Genomic DNA, 15,321 nt, shown 5'->3' on the forward strand with positions numbered 1-15,321 from the left:
TACCACCAAGTTCCTATAATATCCCAAAAGGACCACTTTTGCATCTTACGTGACCCATTGCTACGAATTCAATAATTCATTGCTTCATTGCCGCTCTCCTCAATACTTGGATCCTCCACCTCCACAAACCACCAACCATCCATTCAAAAGCAGCCTCACAATCCCAGGTTCCCCCACGCACGGAGCGTCTTGGCATCTGGGGCTGTCAGGGGCCAAAAGCACAATATCCTGCGCCGCCTGGTTATCAACGGTGCAAGGCTACAAACCGAGACTGCCAAGAACGGCCGAGGTACGAGACGAGAGGGTGCAAATGGAGAGCCGTGGATGGAGAGAATGTAGATTTTGGGCTTTTGCTTGAAGTCTTTGAAGAAGTGGAATTGTGGTTTCAGGGAGATGGTGCTTTTTGGAATCCATGGGGTAGGATATGGATCACTGAGTAGTTTGAGCGGTCCATCATAGAAAGCTCACTGAAACCCAATTCAGCGTTTTTCTTTACCATCGAAACTAAACTCCAAAAAGCCACCGCTGTGGACGGGTCCACTAGGCGGATCTGCTAATCTGATTGGTGCATCCGCTTATCTGGTTCATGCAGCCTTACTACAATAGGGCTGTGAAGTCACCATCCCTATCGGCCCATACGAAGAAACTTGCAAGTTTTTCCCCATAACTACTGAAGAATTTCTTAGTCAGGCCGTAATTGCCAAGCCCACGGAAATACACGGAACCTCATCGCCATGTATTGAAATTTCACCATCGATATATCCACCATCGTCATCTAGTCACTAAACTTCTCGCCCGACTTCTACCAAGTCTCTACCAACCTTTCTACAAATCTCTTCAAAATCTCCTTGATCCCCAATTCCATCAAAATCTATTTTTTGAGGACAGGGCACGGCTGACAGATAATGCACTTCTTCCACAGACTGTGGGTCTGCGCCTCATGGCTGCGATGCCCTTAGTGTCCATTCATGAAAACCCACGGACAAGGGGTGTGAAACAAAAAAGAAACGGCACATTCCTTGAAAACCAGCTTTTGTGGAACACATTCAAACTTTTTCAAACCCCCTGTCTTTTCCCGTGTGACCTTGCATTGTCTACCCTAGGACTGGCTGCGAAAGAGGAAGCGTACCATCAAAGGCAGCCCAAACTCCCCTAAAAGACCGATTTTTAGCATCGCCCTTCTCGACTCTCCACTAACAAAAAAGCCTTTTTCCTCCCTCTTCTTCTTCTCGGAAAACTCAACTTTTCACCCTTCCGTGTGTCTCATCCCTCCGATGGCTGCAACATTCCACCCCATCAACCAAATCCCAAAAGAGCCCAAAAAGCCTGAAATCCCCAAAATCCAAAAACCTCCAAATTTCTCGTATTCCCCTGGCCGTTTTCACCCAACCCTGTTTCAGATCTTCACCGTTCCTCTCCTGGGTGGTCGTGTGCGCCCCCTGGTTATCATATCGATAATACAACCTCACCTTAGCACCACGGCAGACCAGGATCCTGGAACTAGCAGAGCGGTCCAGCTGGCATACTTAAAGTCCACGCAGTCGCCTTTTTGTCGTTTTTCACCGGCACCTACTTTTTCCCCCAAAACCCCCATTGTTCACCAAGAATCCCACCTCATCTGCCACTGTTTCAGAATCAATAACCACGGCCAATGAAACCAGAGGACAGGCTATCGCACGCAGAGCCGCCCGACCATGCCCTGGAGCTCTCCAACACAACAGGCTTCCCCAACGGCCACCTAGACGAAAACAGCGCCGAGTATCTCGATGTCAACTGGGACCTGAACTTGATCCTAGACGCCAACTCCGAGGTGCTTCTGGCGTTCGACTTCCACGGCGGGCTGAACATGGTGCCTCTTCCGGGCCAGATCCCCGTGCCCAACATGGAAATGCACAACCAGTACGTACCGCCTCAGAAATCGGAGGGGACCAAGTCCAACAAGTCTCGAAGCAGACCGTGTGACCACTGCCGCCGCAGGAAAACCAAATGTGTGATTGCTCCAGGCGCCAACAACTGCGTCCAGTGTGAATCCAAGTCCATAACGTGTACGTACAACCTGCCGCCTCGACAGGACGCCGAGGAGCCCAACAAGCGGAAAAAGCTCCAGGAGGAGCAGAAAAGCAGGGTCCCTACGCCCGATCAGTACGCACGGAACAACGGCTACGGCATGAACATCGTGCCTCCGAATGTCTCCATCAGAGACGTGCAGCCCGTGCAAGACTACTCCATGATGAATAATTCCCTTCTCAAGAAGACCTTGTCACTCCAGTTCCCCAGACTGTCTTTCTACATCGGACCCACGTCTTACTTGTTCGACAACAGCCTATTGGACGTGATCTTGTCGCAGAAGAAGCCCGGCGAAGAGGAGGCTGCTAACCCGAGAAAGGCCAATCGTGTTGAGCAGGTCAACTTGAGCGACACGATTTCGCTACGCAGGGTCGGCGACAAAACCCAGTTCATCTTGAAAGACGACCAGTCGTCGAACTCGTACCAAAACATGTCGAACGACGTCGATGCCATCGAAAAGTTCGTGGCTCCGCACGGCCAGATCTTAATCGACCTTTACTTCCGCATAATCCACCCTTCGTACCCCATTTTGCATAAAAAGGTTTTCTTGGAGAAGTACTCGAGAACCCACAGGGAGTTCAGCGCTCCTTTGTTGGCGGCAGTGTACGCCTTGGCCATTCAATGGTGGGACTATGATCCGCAGTTGAATCGCTTCGCCAAACCAAATCTCGATATGATGCTCAAGATTGCTCTCAACAACTTCATGCTCGAGATCCTCAAGCGCCCTAAACTCAGTGCTGTCCAGGCGGGTCTTCTCTTGCTTCAGTGTAAGCACATTTTCAGAGAATCCAATGGCGCCGCCAACAACAGACAAGATTCTGTGGCCAATGCGAGCGCCTCGTTGAACTCATCCTTCTCCGATCTGGACTACAATGACTGGGTGCTTTGTGCTCAGGTCGTGGCCATGTCTGAAGAACTTGGTCTTGCTCTCGATTGCGATAAGTGGAAACTACCGAAATGGGAGAGAGGCTTGAGGAAGCGTCTAGCTTGGGCAGTTTTCATGGAGGACAAGTGGTTGTCCTTGAAAAATTCTCGTCCTTCTCATATCAGCGAAGATGACTGGGTTGTTCTGGAGCTTAAGGAGGAAGACTTCCCTGAAAAGGCTGGCGACGGCGATCTCAAGGAAGGTTCTTCCGATATTAACAACGGAAAGAAGAACTTCATGAACTTGGTCCGCCTCTCGCAGATTTTATCAGGAATCCTCAAGTCCCTTTACTCCATGAAAGCCATGAAGGAAATCGTTGATATCAATGAGGTTCTCCTGATTGCCAAACCTATTCAATTGAAGTTAAGAACGTGGTATCACTCTCTTCCAATCGAGCTTCAAATGACTTCTGTTCAGCCCCGCAAGCTTTGTCCTAATGGATACTTGCAATTATCGTACTTCGCCACTGAGCTCACACTCCACAGGAAGATAATTACCACCATGCATGAGATGACAGTCAACAATAAACCGGTTCCCAAAGAGCTCGTCGATGTTTGCAGAACGGCAGCCAAAACACGACTTTTGGCCTCGATCGAGTTCGTGAGGGACCTCAAACCGGAACACATTCACTCCTTTTGGCACTCATCATCATCTGCTAACTTCACCTTGATTGGCACATTTGCCGCCCTCTTATTCGTTTCAGCGCCTACGAAAGAGGAAGCTGACTTCTACAAGGATCAAATTTTCAATTACAGATGGATCCTCAAGATCTCCTCCAAGGGCTTTGTTCAGGTGGGCGATGCACTCGACCAACTCGACTTAGTTCTCAAGCATATTCCAGGTTTGCTCAGTGATTCCCAGGACCAACCAGGCATGGTCCCTCAAGTACCTACCATCGACTATAATAAGCTCTACGAGCAGCAGATGCGGAACCCCACTAGGGGAGCAGATACCTCTCAGTACAGCGGTTCACCTGCCTCACAAGCAACATCCGTGGACGGTAACGTCAACGGATCTATTCAAAACCATCGCCAGCCCCAACAGGCTGGCCGTTTCAACGTTCCTAATCAACAATTCCAGAAGGGTGGTAGAGAAGCCAACTTTGGTAACGGCATGACCAGACCAAGTTCAGCGCAGCAGCACAGGCAATCTGGTCCCGTTGTGGCTTCACCCTACGATTCGCCACAGGCATTCAACACCCCTGGCTTCAGTGCCAACAATTCCATATCTAGAGGCAGTCACATCAACAATTCCCCACAGCATTCGCAAGGAATGTCCCCGAAAGACGCCATGACGCAGCAGAGATCCATGTTGGGTAACAACAGCCCAGGAACCGGTGGCGGAGAGTCTGATCGCAGACAGAGCTCAACCAGCCATGTTTCTGAGGTTGCAAGTCATGTTGAGGGAGCCTCTTCAAAAGGCGACAGTCCAGCAGTGACCCGTTCACCATTGACCAACCGCAAGTAATCTTGTGGATCCCTTACACAACGGCTTCTCTGCAACCCCTCCTTCACTTCCTGCTCTACTATGTATTACTACACGTTATTTCGTACTATGTGTTCGTTATTATAGAGGTTTTCAAAACCTTACTTTTCTAGTCAAAGGGAGTCAAGTAGCTTTCGGCAATGACTCTGGCACGAGCGTTCAAGAACAACTTCATTTCACTGATCTCCTTGTCAACCTCCTCCATGAACTCAATGATGAAGTCCACCAACTTGTCCTTCAACATCTGCTCAGTGTGGAAGTTTGTGATCAAGAACGAGATGTCGTAACCCTTGATAGGCACTCGCCTCAAGATGAAGAAGTTCTCGGCTCTCTGTGTCAAGAAACGGGTGAACTGGTGCACCAAGATCTGTTCAATCTCATCTGCCTGCTTGATTTTGATGGAGACTCTCACGGAGTTGATGGAAGGCTCAATCAAGATCTTCTCATTCTCGTTTCTGCAAATCGTGACGGGATTAAGAATGAGCTCTGGGTTGTGGCTGTTGTCGACCTCAATTTCCGGACGGTTGTGTCTCTCAACGAGCTGAGAAGAAAAATCCTCCAAACAGATCGCTGCAGTCAACGACGTTCTCACCGCAGTCAAGTAAGGTTTCAACGATTGAGACTGGCGTTAGTAACATATCGAGTTAATGTGTTTCAATTGACATACCATTTTGGGTGGTGCTTGAGAACAGCGATACAACGGAGAACTTGTCTTGATAGTGAGCGGTTATGTGCACTACTATCGTGGGAAGAAGACAAGACCGGGTTAATAATTGATGAAGACAGGTTTTTTTTCCTCCAGTCGCTGTTTTTTCGCATCACTTTCTGGTTCTGGTGCAGGTCTCTTTCTGTCCAGTTTTTGGTTGAGTTTGGCCACGAGGTCAGTGATGCTGTCTTTCACCAACTTACCGAGGAGTGCCGCTTTCTTGGCTGGGTGGTTCTTGTAGACCTTTGATGCGGTTGACTCTGCTTTTTGAAAAACGGGGGCTTTATGGAGTTCGTCTGACCATTGCTGCAAGTCATCAAGATGCTTTTTTAGACTGTATTTGTCGCCCTTTTTGTTAATGATTGTCTTGTCCTCGTCCACTTCCTCCTCTGTAACCACTAGTATGCTGATATCAGCGAGATTTTGTTGTAGCCAATTAGCCAAGTCGTGGGCTCTGCTTGCTATCAGTTTTTCGAATTCCGTTCTCGCTTTCTGAGCTAGGATGGTTTGAGCGTGCACAAGCTGGCTATAGATTACCAGCACCTCACCGTCTTCCAGCTCATCAGTCAAATCAAAGGCAGAAAGACGGTCATCTTTGATGTTTGTGAGTGTATCGACAAATTTGTCCTTTGAACTGAGAACCTCGTCATAGTCGATCTTGGATTCACGCAAAACCGCTTCCACGAGATCCTTCTTCACCTTCAAATCCTGACTCTTTTCGTCCACAATGTCCCAGAAGAGCTCAAGCGGTGTGGATCCATTACGGCCACAGAGTTCTATGAAAGAGTCTTCATCCTCAAACTGCGGTAGCACATCTCTGAACAAGGAGCCTGCGTTGATTTTGACCTGTTTGACCAAAAGCTTTTTGAACGCCTCACGAGCCTTGCGGTCGGCCCTGTAGTTCACTTTTTCTGCCTTGGTGATTTGCGTCTTGATGTCGTTTTCGATTTTGGGATACACCTTGGACATGTATAGTTCGAGGATGTCAAGTTGATCTAGGACAGCAAAGTGCTTATTGGCTTTGAAACGAGAGTCGTTTTGTAGCATAGAGTTAAGCTTTTCCCATGTGAGTGTATTCGTGTCGAGACTCTGGACCACCTGGTTAAGGTACGTTTCTAGTTCAGCCAATGCTTCGCTTTTTCTCTTTTCAAGCTTCAGCTCCTCCACCTCTGCGAGCTCTTTCACAAAATCGTTGAAAATAGACCTTAGCTGGCCGTCGCCAAGAACAGAGTGTTTAAAAATCGGATTCTCCTCCTTGATCAATGTGTCCTTCAATGTGACCCACCTAGAGTGTTTATGAAGCTTGCCCTGGTCACGGTACTCCACCAAAACCAGCGTGAAGTTGTTTTTGGCATTTTCTATAGCCTGCGTTTTGTTTTGAGCCTCGAGCTGTAGCTTGTTCACGAGAAACTCGTCGTACAATTGCTTCCTCTTCAGAGGGTCTCGAACAGCCCAGTAGGCTGGATTCTTCACAAACGTCAGAATCACCTTCTCGAACGACCACGTGGAATCAACATTGTTCTCTTTCAACATGCCAAAGTAAAGTTCCTGAGCCTCCTCTTCCAGCACATCCTTGTACTTCTCCAAATCGCCAGAGTCCACCTTCTGTGTTTGCAATTCCTTATCTAACTCCGAGAGCTCTTCTTCCTGAGCAGGCTTCTCCTCTTCTTCTTCCATCTTGACGTCCTCCTGCTCGCCAAACCCACTGGGCCGTTCCCAGGTCGTCTCCCCAGTTTCCTCATTATGGTAGTAGTCTCTTCCATCCTCTGTTTTATAGGCTTTCCACGAACCCAGGCTCAGAGGCTCAGCAGGCTTTTCCCACGAGGTCTCATGAGTGGTAACATTGTAGTAGTACGTTCGGCCTTGGTCGTCCTGGGCCTCTTGCCATGTACTCATCTGTGGATCTGATTGTAGTAGAGATGAATGAGCGCGCGATGTTGATAAGGCGATGGGTGGGTTTGATCGATGGAGATGAAGGGCTGTGATTTTTGAGTTCGTTTTTGTGAATCTGTGGATTTAGAGCATGGTGGATTCTGTTTTGTCGTTTTTGTGGATTTTCCTTGGATGTGTGAGCCATGGCGAATGGCTGCAAAATGCATTCGTACCATGGAGGGCACTTTCAAGGTACCGCATGGAGACCACAAACAAGGAAGCAACGAGTCAACTGGCATTTTTCTAAATTCTTGAAACTTTGCTTCGTTATGACTCTCTGAGTATGAAAATCTTTGTTTCATCGACAGAGCTCCTCTTCCAACGGGTGATATAGAATCTGCTTAGGTTCAAGCAGCACTTCAACGGATCTGATAATCTAAAGCTCAATTAGATCTTCAGGGAGGTCGACAAATGCTGCCATTCATTTCAAACTTCTTAGCAAATCGACTTGATCAACGGGCATATCACTCATACTTCCCCGTCTGCTCAAAGAATCGAGTCTCACAAAGCAGTTTTTCATTTTTCTCCATCACTAGACACATAGAGATCTCAAAACAAGAGTAGGAGGATCGTAGTGCTCTTGAATTGGTACCAAATTTTCCATGCGCGACTAAAAATCGCATTTTTTAGGCCCACAGAGGTCCTGGGAAGCTCAAAATTGGCAGATCGACATTTTTCAGTCTAAATTATTGATTGGTAGACTTTGATTTCCAAATTCAAAACAATCAATATTTTAACGAACTTATACACTTTAGTGGCTCCTCCAAGTAAGGACGGCAACTTGTCCGAGCGGTTAAGGAGAAAGACTTGAAATCTTTTGGGCTTTGCCCGCGCAGGTTCGAATCCTGCAGTTGTCGTTATTTTTTCGATTTGGCCTCTTTTTTGCACCCATTTCCGTTTGCACCCATTTCTGCCTTTCTTCATCATGAACACCAAAATCACGTACACCGCTGTCGAACTAAAACTACTTCGTCATGAGTACAAGGTTCCCGTCGATGAAAGCCCTTTCTTGACTTATTTCCATCCGTCTTCTCATTGTAACCCACACTACATGTACCCAGACTTGTTTCCACCAGGATCTAGAATAATCAAATTGAAGCCTGGCCAGTGTCTTCCGAAAGGTTCGGTACCGCTTCCGTTTCCAATCGAAGAGAGAAATCGATACAGGGATCATGGAAGAAAATCACCTTCACCGCTTCCTGGAGACTCTAACTACCAGTACAAGTATACGGAGTTTTTTGAGCCATACATGAGGAAACCGCAAGGTGCTTCGTCAAAGGAGCAGTCGTCTGCTGATATGGTTTCGGAGTCTTCCAGTGATAGCATCCAATTTCAGCTTCCTCCTCAGTGAATGAGAGTATATTGAGGGTGGGATGAACATAGGGTATACTGAATAAATGGATTTTTGGATTGGACCGGAAGGCAATTGAAACTATGTTAGAGAGATAATCGGCCAATTTCTCACATGAAAGAGATGGTGATCAATTTCTTACATTAAAGAGATACTGATCAACTTGTCCTGGGTGTCTTTCCCTTCAAGCCATGAGCAGTCACCAGTATAGTGAGTGCCATTGAGGAAAACCTTATCTTCAGTTATCTCAAATATGTATGTAAATCGACAAGATTCGTTAACTTGTCACTAATCTAATAATCGATAAAAAAGCATGGGCATAAATGTGTCCACATTCAGTAGGTATTAGACCCACCACTTGGTCGCATTTTGCACCCATTAGACCAACCACACCCTACCATCAACCCCCCACAAATACATTCAAAATCCTTCCATTGCTATCAATGCATGCTCTTCACAGCCTCTAAACCCCAAAATCCCTTCAAATCCCAAAAACCCACATCATGCCACTTTGGTCAATCTCTGACCCAGTTACCCCATACTCATCTCCTGCACTCACCAAAACCACCTCCATGGCTTCTGAACTTCCCCCACAGTGGGAGTACCTCCATCTCTCAGTGTATGTGAAAATAGCCTCAAACTAATCGTTGAACTTTATGCTAACTCCAGAACATGCGATCCGGCGCTTGAACAAACCAGACCCCAGCTCTACATCGAGCTCAATATCGACCTCCTCACATGGCGAACCCTCATAAACAAAGCTCTAGCGGAGCTTTACGGCATTGTTGGCGAAGCTAGACACTACGACATTCTAGCCAAACAGCAGAAACCGCCGGCGCTCGACGCTGTGATCAGAATCGTGCCTGAAGACAAGGATGTGTTTGTCACCAGTTTGGCGAGTTTCAACTTTGCCCTCAGCGACCACCTTGGGCTGGAATACGATGTGAATGCTTCTATTAAGGTCAAGAACTCGAGCCCGTACCTTGGCCAGCTTGTGACGTCTGATTTAGCTGACTTGTGATGTGATTAGGGCTATGTGAAGCTACACGTTGTCCAGTTGCAGAGGGGGATGTCGACTAGTGATGACAGACATATTAAAATAGGTGCCTACGAATTAGGCCGCGTCGTTGGAAAAGAGAAGGCTGGAGATGCTTTGTCATGCTACTCACTAGCCAGTTGAACTGAGGAGGCCTTGCTTCTCCATGTGGCCCGTATCGTAGTGGACCAGCCACTTTCGGGTCTTTCATGCTGCAAAAGCAAATTCCAGTTGATGAAGTAGCTTTCTAGCATTTCTGGCGTATACCGATAATTGGTCCGACTTCACCCCAAGACAGATAAGTTGACATATCTGCAACTACATTAGCGAGCAACTACAAATAACATATTTGGGGAATATGAGCAAAATTCACAGCTCTCTAAAGCGAAAGATCAAACAACACCCGGCTATCAAGGTAGGCGCATACGCTTTGCACGGCTGAGAGTGCTCAAGAACCCGAAATATCCCAGATCTCTCCCTCCCCCATTTACCAGGTCCAAAAAAACTTCAATACTAAAAATACAGTCATTTCAATTCCACGTCTCAATGGCTCTTGTAGAGGACGTTGCCACCTGATCTCGTTATCTGTATTCCTGAGTCTCACCCCACGGAACCAATAACCTTACAATACAAATATCCAATAAACTTTGCAATTTAACTTTAAATCCTACAAATACAACTAACCAAAACCACCAATCTCATTCCCTCCCCAAAAATACCACAAAATCACCAATGGCTACTATTCCTCTCCTATCTGCCCACTGCGCCGGTCCTGTATACCCCAACTACTACTATCACCAACTCAGATACTACTCTACTGTTCAGTGCCATGCAGTTCTTTTTGTTGCTCTGGTTAGCAGCAGCAAGCCTAGTGGCTTCGTATGAGCCGAAGGTCGCCAAAAACACCTTCAAGGGCTACACAAGGGACATGCTTTATTTTGACGATTCGTCCCATATAGTGGCAGCCAGAGGCGACGGTATCTGGGGTTCGTATGACGACGGTGTCAAATGGAAACAGCTCACGGATTTGGAAAGCAAGAAATTCCACGCTGACCCAAATTTCAAAGATAGGGCCCTTGCCTTTTCGGCAACCACGAAACAGTACTACACCAATGATAAAGGAAAGACGTGGAAACCGTTTGAGTTCAAGACAGAAGGACACGCAATTGAATTGTTGCAGGAACCAATTGTGCATTTCAACATCGATGACAAAAACTTGGTGTTGTTTGAGGTGGTCGACTGCCCAAGGCAGCAGCATCACCACCAGTGCAAGAGGATCTTCTTCTACTCCGCCGACGGACTCAAGCTGATTAAGAAACTTCCCATAGAATCAGATCTGTGTACTTTCGCTAAACAGAACAAGGACTTCGACTTCAAAGGTGACCTGAAAACCATCATATGTGCCACCAACAGTCACAACTCTTTCGGCCATGTGATGAAATCCAGCATCGTCAAGAGTAAGGACTTTTTCAAGTCGTCCGAGCAAATTATGGATGATTCAGGATTTCAAAAAGGTCGTATTCTTGATGTCCGTATCGACTCGTCCTTCATGGTCGTTACAGTGCTGCAAGACATGTATAGGCCCTCGGCCCAGGTTACGCTCTACGTGTCTAAGGATGGTGAAACTTTCGATAAGTCCAATTTCAATTTTGAAACCAATAGAGGTGCTATCAAGTTTTTGCCTTCGTCAAAGCTGGCCCTTTTTGTGCTGGTGATGCTGATGAACGATATACCAATCCCACACAATACCGTCTTCAGATCAGATTCCCAAGGTATCAACTTCGAGCAGATCGCGGATAAAGTCAGTTTCACAAGTCCGGTGAAGATAGAGAACTTTGACGGTATGTACTTCGCAGACGAACTCAGAAGGGTCGACTCACCAGATAAGGGCATCTTCCCTGGTCCTCCAGGCATGCCCCCTTACACTCTTTCGAGTAAACTTACTCTCAATGATGGTAAGGATTGGGAGCCCTTGAGAGTTGTTGATGATGAGAGCTGTAAGATCGAGAAGGGATGTTCCTTAAACTTGGTCGATTACACAACATTTGATGGTGAGGGTTTCAGTACTACTGGGCCAACGGCTAACATAGTTCTTGGAATTGGTAACGCAGGTGAGATTTCCCCTGATTTCCTGGAAGCAAAGACGTATATCTCAAGGGATGGAGGTGTCACCTGGAAGAAAGCTCTTGACGTTGGCTGTTTGTTCTCTTTCGGCGATCAGGGCAATGTCATTTTAGCTGTACCTCTTTTGAACAAGAAGGACCCTACTCAGCCCGGTACAAAGAGGTACTATTACTCAACTGATCAAGGTCTCACATGGGAAGAGAAGAGTTTTGACACAACCATCTGGCCGCAATTCCTCATCACGACCGTCGATGGTCTGAGCAGAAAATTCCTTGTTAATGGACCAAACAACGGAAATGAGGATGAAGAAGTTTTCTATCTGCTTGATCTTTCTGATGCTTATGGCGGTACAAAATGCAAAGAGAAGGACCTTGAGCAAGTGTACGCTCGTGTCGTCGATGATAGTCCTTTATGTGTTTACGGTCACAAAGAGAGCATCATGAGAAGAAAGCCTGAAGCCAAATGTTACGTCAGCAAGTTATTCGAAGATATAAAGGTTAAGGAAGAGCCATGCGAGTGCACCGATGCTGACTTTGAATGCTCGAAGTATTTCCAGCTCTCATCTAAAGGTGCATGCGTTCCAAATGATGTGAAAATCAAGGAAGCATGTTCTGGTAAGAAGTCGAAGACTGTGAAGCTTCCCGATAAGCAACTCATGGCCGGAAATCTTTGTAAACAACCTGGCAACCAGAAGTTTATTTCAGAAGAAGAATTTCAATGCAAGGACTACGTGGATGTGGACAAGCCACTGGAAAAGAAGTTGGAAAGTATACCAAATGACTTTGAAGGCCGTCTCGAACAATACTCCTACGTCAAGACCAAAGACGAAACTCGTGAAAATCTTCTTGTCAGAACGTCGAATGATGTTATGTACGCCTCCAATAACGGTGGTAAAACATACACTAAAGTTCCCGTCTATGAAAAAATCATTTCATTCACAACTGGAAGCGTTCCGGGCACTGCAGTCTTGGTGACCAACAACGATATTTTCTATTTATCCCTTGATGGTGGAAATTCCTTCCGAAAGCTTGAGGCCCCAAGCAGACTCGTCCCCACTCGTGGGATCCGTCCATCTTTCCATCCTGAAGACTCCTCGCAGTTCATATGGTATGGCACCGATGGGTGTGATCCACAAGGCAACCCCAGCTGTGAAATAACGGCCTATTATACCAAGGATACGGGTGACACTTTCCAAAAACTCAAGAGTGGAGTGAAGTTCTGCGATTTTGTCTCATTGAATAATGCTACGGATAAAAATTTGATCTACTGCCTCACGTCAGGAGAGAAATCCCAACTCCTTAGCTCAACCTCATTTTTCCAGGACTCAAAAGTTTTGTTCGATAATGTTGCTTCTTATGCCGTCAAGATGAACTACTTGATCGTTGCTACAATCCTCGACGATATGAAGGAAATGCGTGCCAAAGTCACTATGGACGGCTCTACTTTCGCTGACTCCTTGTTCCCCAAAGATTTCAAGGTTGAAGCCCAAACTGCCTACAATATCCTAGATTCTGCTGACGAGTCAATCTTTATGCACGTTACCACAGATGATAGGAAAGACAGGGAAGTGGGTTCTATCCTCAAATCCAATTCTAATGGAACATCGTACATTCTTTCCTTAGAAAACGTTAACAGAGGCAAATTTGGCTTTGTTGACTATGATAGACTTCAAGCCTTAGAGGGTATTATCATTGCCAACACTGTCAGCAACCCAGGGAAAGATGAGAAGAAGAAACTAAAGACTAACATCTCCTTTAACGACGGTAGTCAGTGGTACTACTTGGCCCCACCTAATGTCGATAGTGCGGGACAGAAGTACAAATGTTCGGGGCTGAAAATTGATAAATGTTCGTTACACTTGCAGAGCTTTACTGAAAGACCCGATTTTACTGACACCTATGGCTCCTCTTCAGCTGTGGGAGTTCTCTTTGGCGTCGGTAATGTGGGAGAGTATTTGGGAGAAAATGATCTCGCTACTTTCATGTCGTATGATGCGGGCCTTACTTGGAAGGAAGTTGTGAAGGGCCAGCATATGTGGGAATTTGGAGACCAGGGTACGGTTTTGCTTCTTGTTGATCAGTTGAAGGAAACAAACACGCTTACCTATTCCACTGATAGCGGAGAAACGTGGCAAGAATTCAAGTTCACCGATAAGAAAGTCGTTGTGCTCGACTTGGCGACTGTTCAAAGTGACACATCGCTTAAATTTGTCATCTTTGCAACTGAAAAGAGTGATCTCCATACGACCTACTCTTTCTCGATCGACTTCACCAAGTATTTCAACAGACAATGTGAACTCGATTTGGATAATCCAGATAAAGGTGATTTCGAGTTTTGGGGTCCAAAACGTCCATCATCAAAGGACAACTGCTTCTTCGGACGTGAAGTGAAGTACTTGCGTCGTAAAAAGACCACTACCGATTGCTTCATTGGTGCGGCACCTTTGAAGGATGGTGTGAAACTGCTCAGAAATTGTAAGTGCACAAGGGCCGATTACGAGTGTGATTTCAATTATTACAGAGACAGTGACGGTACATGCAAGTTGGTTGACGGCTTGTCTCCTGCTGACAGGATGAAAGAGATGTGTGAGAAAGAAGGCGGTTTCCAGTACTTTGAGCCCACAGGATACAGAAAGATTCCGCTTTCTCTGTGCGTTGGCGGAAAAGGATTTGATTCGCTTGACACTCGCCCATGTCCTGGTCACGAGGATGAATACAACGAGTATTATGGCATCGGTCTCGGTGGTGGAAGAATTTTTGGAATTATCTTCGCTCCCATCTTCATCTTTATCGCTGCGTTCCTCTTTGCCTCATGGTTTGTTTATGAAAAAGGAATTCGCCGTAACGGTGGTTTCGAGAGGCTCGGACAAATCAGACTAGATGACGACGATGATTTCCAACCCATCGAAGACAACGCTGTTGATGTCGTTGTCAACAAAATTGTCAAAGGAGGAATAGTAGCTGTCGCCGGTACGGTGGCTGCACTCAAAACCATCAGAAAGATCGATAAAGCGATGTTCGAGAGAATCTCGCTGGCACTCTTTGGTCGCCGCCCAGGTCGCCGAAGCTATGTTCGTGTTCCTGATGATGAGGATGAATTGTTCGGTAACTTTGATAACAGCTACGAAGATGAGTTGGAAAATGCAGATGATGTGAACTTTGACGTCCAGGATGACCCTGAGGAGTTCACTGATTACGCTGATGAGCCTCCAGCTGATGAAGATGTCGAAGCGGATGAAAGGCTTTTTGACATCGACGACCAATCTGACGAAGACCGGTCCTCGCGCAGAGCGGAAGATTAAATTATTTCTATATAGCGCAACGAAAGGGATAGAATGAAGACGCTTGAATAGTCCAATCTAAAAGAAGAGAAATCGAAATAAATGACACCCATATTAAAAATATAAAAAAAAAAATATGACACGGACAGGAATCGAACCTGCAACCCTTTGATTTGGAATCAAAAGCTCTGCCATTGAGCCACCGCATCGTATAGTATACAATTGGACTGCACCTAATATATGAACTTGAAAATCAATGTTTTCTTCGCGATATTATAGGCACTACACACTTAACATACTCAGATCTCAGTTATATGAAATCCTCTTTTTCCTAGCAATCTACGGGAGGTTTTTGGGGCTCTAATTATTAAAATTTGCTCTTCTTTTATATTTGTTAATTTTCAGTTTCTCAACT

At 46.2% G+C, this 15,321-nt stretch overlaps 4 protein-coding genes and 2 non-coding genes across 6 annotated transcripts; 4 read left to right on the top strand and 2 right to left on the bottom strand.

The window, feature by feature from the left end:
* Positions 1-1,651: 1,651 nt before the first annotated feature.
* Positions 1,652-4,459, top strand: DAL81 (Dal81p; the record flags this gene model as incomplete). The annotated part of the gene is made up of 1 exon (XM_024855581.1): positions 1,652-4,459. The coding sequence occupies one exon, from the start codon at positions 1,652-1,654 to the stop codon at positions 4,457-4,459; it is 2,808 nt and encodes a 935-aa protein (XP_024715180.1).
* A 127-nt stretch (positions 4,460-4,586) lies between these two features.
* Positions 4,587-7,079, bottom strand: ARC19 (Arc19p; the record flags this gene model as incomplete). The annotated part of the gene is made up of 2 exons (XM_024855582.1): positions 4,587-5,099; positions 5,262-7,079. 2 exons carry the CDS (start codon positions 7,077-7,079, stop codon positions 4,587-4,589), a joined length of 2,331 nt encoding a protein of 776 aa, XP_024715181.1.
* Positions 7,080-7,890: 811 nt separating this feature from the next.
* Positions 7,891-7,972, top strand: C7M61_000125. The gene has a single exon. It is a non-coding gene; the product is annotated as a tRNA-Ser (tRNA).
* A 68-nt stretch (positions 7,973-8,040) lies between these two features.
* On the top strand, positions 8,041-8,466 carry C7M61_000126 (uncharacterized protein; the record flags this gene model as incomplete). The annotated part of the gene is made up of 1 exon (XM_024855583.1): positions 8,041-8,466. One exon carries the CDS (start codon positions 8,041-8,043, stop codon positions 8,464-8,466), a length of 426 nt encoding a protein of 141 aa, XP_024715182.1.
* Positions 8,467-8,969: 503 nt separating this feature from the next.
* PEP1 (type I sorting receptor) lies at positions 8,970-14,927 on the top strand (the record flags this gene model as incomplete). Its single annotated transcript, XM_024855584.1, has 3 exons — positions 8,970-9,067; positions 9,100-9,465; positions 10,328-14,927. The coding sequence occupies 3 exons, from the start codon at positions 8,970-8,972 to the stop codon at positions 14,925-14,927; spliced, it is 5,064 nt and encodes a 1,687-aa protein (XP_024715183.1).
* A 116-nt stretch (positions 14,928-15,043) lies between these two features.
* C7M61_000128 lies at positions 15,044-15,115 on the bottom strand. Its single transcript has one exon. It is a non-coding gene; the product is annotated as a tRNA-Trp (tRNA).
* Between the last annotated feature and the right edge of the window lie 206 nt (positions 15,116-15,321).

The sequence above is a fragment of the Candidozyma pseudohaemuli genome (genome assembly GCF_003013735.1).
Source record: "Candidozyma pseudohaemuli strain B12108 chromosome Unknown scaffold00001, whole genome shotgun sequence".
Lineage (NCBI taxonomy): Eukaryota > Fungi > Ascomycota > Pichiomycetes > Serinales > Metschnikowiaceae > Candidozyma > Candidozyma pseudohaemuli.